This window comes from Acomys russatus, chromosome 22 (genome assembly GCF_903995435.1).
Source record: "Acomys russatus chromosome 22, mAcoRus1.1, whole genome shotgun sequence".
NCBI lineage: Eukaryota > Metazoa > Chordata > Mammalia > Rodentia > Muridae > Acomys > Acomys russatus.
In genome coordinates, this window is record NC_067158.1 from 1,625,944 (window position 1) to 1,631,943 (window position 6,000).

Consider the following 6,000-nt stretch of genomic DNA (forward strand, 5'->3'; position numbering starts at 1 on the left):
GACCACCACACAGTGAGTTCCAGGAGACCCAAGGCTACTTAGTGAGGCCCTGTTTAAAAAACTCAACCAACTAACAAATAACAAAAAAAGTAGTAATAAAGGTGACTGCAATATAAACCACATGGATTAGAAGTAGGAGAAACTTCAATGTTTTTTAATTATTCATGACAACACATTGCACATTAAAAAAAGAAAAAAAGGAAAAAAAAAAAGGTTTATTTTGCTACCAAGCCTCAAGCCAAAGGAAGAATGTAAGCCTGCTTGCTCAACTCCCTTTTTGGATAGAACTTTCCTGGCTCAAAATACTAAACAGCAATCGTAATAATAACACCACCACAAAATTATGACTAGGACTAGACTAGACTATGAGCTCTTCTTTGATGTCTAGCCATTCACAATCTCCTCTAGCAACTTCCTGAAAACACTGCAGAATGCTGCCTCAAGTCTACTCACCACACTTTCACTTCTTGTACCATAATAATTACAAGAGGGGAGGGGTGCCCACCCAAAGCCGCGTTGTCCCACCTTGCTCTTCTCAGGGTACTGTCACAGTGCTTTCCTTAAATATAGCGCCACTGCCATCATTTTATGTCTCCAATAAGAATGTATTGGTATACCAAACTCCCAAATGACTTCTGCAAACAGACTTTCTGCAATTCAAGCAGGTGTATTACTTATTTCAGTAGTCACCACCACTACCAAGAGTGAAATTCTTACCGATCCTAGCTTCTAATATTTTCTCCTGTATCTAATTTTCTACTGCCCACACCTGTGGAAAAAACTTCTCTGTTTATAGTATTTTGTGTAGCAGTGTATCTGCATTGCATCCCCACTCATAACCTTTCTGTACCTCAGCCGACTCCACAGGAAATGCTTTCGTGCATTTTCAGTGAGCTCTAGGCAGAAAATCTGTCATTCGTTATCTTATCGTTCTATTACTGTTTCAGAGGTGAGAACTTATCTTTCAAACGCATGAACGCACAACTATGCTAAACATGCCAAGTTATATCCTTATAATCCTGACTTTTGACTTAGTCAGGATAGGAAGGATTGGCTTTACGTTACCTTCAGATACTTTGTTTCAGGCTGCACTGCTTATTCATCTTGTTCTCCTTCCATTATGTTTCCTTACGCGCTTAACTGTACTGAGAAAATACATCTCCTCATCCATCACCTTTTCAGTACTAGACACAATAGGGAAGTACTGTGAATCACTGACAGTCTTCTGCAATTCAGTTATCTGACATTTAATTGTACTTATTCTAGTATATTTTAAGCAAGCTTATTAATCTAACAGTTTGCTTTTGGGAAAGAGAAACCCACACATTCTGGGCAAATAATTAATTGACAAATGTTGATAATGTGATAATTCTAATAAACATAAAAATAATGATGTATTCAAGAATTCCAGTTTGTGTAGCTTGGTAAAAAGTGCAAACTGAGTAAGACTTTGGCTAAAATAGGTAAAGAATTGTATATATTACAAAGAAACCAAATTTCACATAACTTCAAAGGGCAATAGAAAGGTCCTCTCAATATAAGTAAAATTAAAGAAAATAAAACAGGTGACTCCATTCACACAGTTTCATTTTTGTATTCACACCATGCTTTTCCATACTCCTCTCATTACCAAAGAATTCTCTTACAAAACTTAAGTGATGTGTGTGTGTGTGTGTGTGTGTGTGTGTATGTGTATATGTATATAAATATATATATATGGAAATGTCAAAAAGATAGGCAGTCCTGAACTATAACTTATATGTGACTGGTTGCAGAAATCAATTTCAGAAGTCATAAATATTTAAATACATTTTTTCGAATGCTTTGTATACTTACTGTATTAAAAAAAAAAATCGCATTTGTCTGGAACTAGTTATCTTCCTTTTCTTTTCTTTTCTTTTTTTTTTGAGACAGGGTTTCTCTGTGTAGCTTTGGCTATCCTGGAACTCAGAGATCCACCTACCTCTGCCTCCTGAGTCCTGGGATAAGGGCATGTGTCACTACCACCTGGCTTGGAACTAGTTTTTTGGAGTGTTAACATTATACATGAAAGTATGCTTCAAGATTCTTAAGTATTTAAAGAACCATTGTACATCTTTAAAGGCTGAAGCACTGTTTTACACACAAACCTCTGCACAATATGATAGTTTCAATAGGAATAGCAGCTAAAAGATCACATACACAAGTCACAAATTATTATAACTAAATGTGTAGGGAATTGTTCACTACTTAGGAGTCACAGAAGCAAATGTCTTGAACATCATTTTATATTCATATAGGTAGGAGAAAAAAATGACAAAATATTATTATTTCTCTGCAAACGAACAGAAACCTCCCAAGTAGCTATCTTGTAAGATTTAATGCAGAGTAACTATCTGCCTGTTGAGTTAGAAATCAAATTTATTTAAACATTCTTAAATATATCTAAGATAAGAGAAACACTCAATTGTTCAAAATGTTTTAATTGAATTCTTCACCAAAAGATAAACACATATAAAAATTGTCCGAGAGAAAAAAAAGCTACCAGTTGAAGACTAAAATACTCTGAAAAACTAAGTAGGTACTGCATGAACAAAACAATTTACATTAAAAAATTTACTATTAATAACATTACAAAAGATGTAATTTTATTTCTTCTGTGAGGTGCTTATAGCACCCAAATTCTCATAGACCTTGAAGAAAGGTAGGCTTGATGCTATAAATATAGATCTAAAATAAGTTCTTTTTCTTCCAAAGTCTGTCAGAGTAATTTTATTTACATAACACATTATACCTTACAACACACGCACGCACGCACGCACACACGCCCGCATGCACGCGTGCACACACTCGAAATAATCCAAATGACTCACAGGTGTATATCAAACATTAGGATATAATACAGCATTAAAAAAAAACCCACCTACATTAACATGAATAAATCTTCAAAGAAGTACGAAAGTGCAAATTTCAGAATACATGTAAAAGTATAGTATCAATAGTGTAAAAGTTTAAAAACACACAAAAGACTACATAGTATTTATGGATACATACATATACAAGAAAGGCATAAAACGCATATATACAGAATACACAACAATTTCAATATAGGGCTACCATAGGGAGAATAGAATAGACAAAATGGGATAGATCCACATTAAACATTACAAAAAGACTGAAAAAAATGTATCCTGTTAATATTGTTAAACCTGATGGTGTTATAATGTAAAGGAGCCCAATGTACTATTCTCCACATATTCAATTTTGATAAGATTTCACAGTAAGAATGACCATATTCACAGGTAAAGAGAGGACAACCCAATCTGCCATCTTCATGTTAATTAATTAGAAATACTAAAACAGGTCTCCTTTTCCAAAGTGACAATAAATATTAACAGACAATGTTGCACAATTACTAGTGTATTATAAGGTATCCATTGATTATATTAAAATTATATAAAGAATGTACATATAATTAAAAGCAGAACTTAAATGCTACTTAATAAGCCCTTTTCCTTGGTCAGAGGGTCCAATTTCACACCACAAACAGGCTTTCCTTGCTTTAAAAAGTAACCCTTTGAATTTTTTCTTAATGGTAGTAACTGAACAGTCTAAATCTTCTTTTATGCCTTCCTTTTCTTTCAAATGTGACTCAGAACAAAAGGATTAGTGCAGAGCATAGAGCAGAGACATGACTGACTTTAAAGACTAAATACACTGCACTCCAATACAAAGAGTGGCTCAATTAGAAAATAATTATTAAATTGCCAATATAATAACTACTTTTCAGCCAGTTGTGGTGGCGCACCCCTTTAATCCTAGCACTTGGGGAGGCAGAGGCTGGTGGATTTCTGTGAGTTGGACACTAGCCTGGTCTACAAAGTGATGAGTCCAGGACAGCCAGGGCTACACAGAGAAACCCGGTCTCAAATAATCAAAAACCAAAAAACCCCAACAAAACGAAACCTACCTTTCAGTTTGAAACTCTCAACCTGAAGGGTAAATATAAAGTCTCAAATTTTAGTTACCAAACTTTTTTTCTTGTCCCGAAATATTTCCGTATTCATCAGATTAATACTTCCTGGATCACAGATGAAGTGTTTCAAATTAAAGATAAACAACTACTTGCCTGCTGTTTTTGATATGCAGTGTTTGGATTTATCTTTGATTCCAAGAGTAGAGATCCTGAAAGAGTTAAAAAAAAAATGTTTAAGTCTCAAAAGTCACGTGAAATCAATATTCAGGATATGAGATAGCTAAGGAAAACCTTTTAAGGTCTAAGCTGACCATTTCAAGACTAACTTTAACAAGGCTGTGTCACTGCATTTCCTGCCTAACAAAACAAATCTGCAAGGCCTCGGACTTACCACACACAGCACACATGTTCTTTTGACAATCAACAGACATCCAGCAGAGTGTAAAAATGCAAGTCCTTGACTACTAAAAGGGCCTCTGCAATGTACAACATTTGCCGAAAATAAATCTAAGACTGCTATTTTTCTACTACATGTACCAGCTGCTCCAACTGGGGAGCTCCTCAGTGAGTACACGCAGTAGCTGCTTTTTGAACGGCTGTCAGTTTTTAGTAATATTAAAACGCTTTCTCCGTCTGCTTTAGTTTTCTAACTTGCCGAGAGTGTGGAACCCACTTTTTCATTCTCTACAACGGCAGCCCGGAGGGATCAAAAAGCAAAGATGTGCTTCTGTATGTATCTTGGCAACAGACTGTACTAACACCAAGAAAAAGTCTGTCTCAGTTTTCCCCCAGCACCTGTCGATTTTCAACAACTTAAACTTTTTTTTTTAAAGGCACTCTGAAAAGTTTTCATTAAACCTTTTATACCAGACACATACAACCGACAAAACAGGACTTAAAAGCGGTTACAGGGTGGGTGTCCGGTCTCACTGGGCAGAGTCCTAATCCGGTGTCCTTACCGACTTCCCACTCTCCGCATCCTTAAAGCTCAGCCACTGGGCAGGGATTGGAGGGGGAAGGAGTCAAACCCTTAATAGGGCTGGAGGCGGAGAGCTGCGAGCCCACGTCTGACGGAGAGCAAACCCAGGCCCCGTGGTTTGTTGTTTTTTTCTCTCGTGGAGAAGGGCAGGGCTCAAAGACCAGAGCGCTGTCCCCAGCGGGGCTGCTGGTCAGCCAGCGAGCGTCCCGAGGCCCGAGCTTAAACCCCGGGCTGCGCAGCCACCGGGAGGCACCGTCCCCCGTTCCACCGTCCCGGGAACCTTACCGTCGGACTCCGCCCGAACCAGCAGCGACATCCCTTTGAGCTCCTCCACGTAAGTGGAGGAGACGTGCCCGGTGCCTCGATCGTCCCACTGCCGCTCTTCGTTCAGGGTATAGACCTTCACTCGCCGCCGTGTATCCGACATGGTGGCTCCCGTCCCCACCGCCCCAGCCGCCGCCTCCTCGCTCACCCCGCCGGTACTCCTCCTCCTCACTCTTGAGAGCCGGTAGTGGCGGCGGCGGTGGAGGTGGCGGCTCCGGAGAGGCCCGAGTTTACCATGGCTCCAGAGGTTTAGCAGCGAGATGGGGTGACACGAGCCAGCGAGAGCCCTCCGCTCGTGGTCTCCGCTCCCCCCCCCTCCCTTCGCTCCCGCGCACAACCACCCTTTGCTCCCCAGAGTTCGCTCGCTCTCCCGCTGCCGCCGACCGCCGCGGTTGCTACTACAGGTCCGCCATCTTGTAACCCGACTCTTTCTGCCTTTCTCTTCCTCTTCCAGCAGGTTCGCACGGGCTGCCCTAGCAGGGGCTACGGCGGCCGGCGCGGCCAACGCACAGCACCTCTACCTCCGAGCACGCTTCCGGAAAGCCAAACCTCGGGGTTCTCGCGAGGAGTACGCTACCGAGGCGAGCAGGCCTAGGCGGGACTTCCGCCTCTTTCGCCTCCCTCACCCCCCGCCTCCTGGCTCGGGACTCTCAGTTGGGCGGGAGTTCTCGCGAGCTTTCCTCCCTGCGCCAATGGGAAGCGTAGGTAGAAGGTTGCTGACTCTTTGGGGTCCGCAGGGCGG

General features: G+C 41.0%; 1 protein-coding gene across 2 annotated transcripts in view; it reads right to left on the minus strand.

Annotated features, from left to right (window-relative positions):
* Ppp4r3b (protein phosphatase 4 regulatory subunit 3B) overlaps positions 1 to 5,473 on the minus strand; it is a 50,419-nt gene extending 44,946 nt beyond the window's left edge. For both annotated transcript variants that reach the window (XM_051165137.1, XM_051165135.1), the window contains exons 1-2: positions 5,220 to 5,473; positions 4,109 to 4,164 (exon numbers count right to left, since the gene is read on the minus strand). In XM_051165137.1, coding sequence (XP_051021094.1) covers positions 4,109 to 4,164; positions 5,220 to 5,361 — 198 coding nt within the window. In that variant the 5' untranslated portion in view covers positions 5,362 to 5,473. The remainder of the gene's footprint in view (positions 1 to 4,108; positions 4,165 to 5,219) is intronic.
* Positions 5,474 to 6,000: the final 527 nt, after the last annotated feature.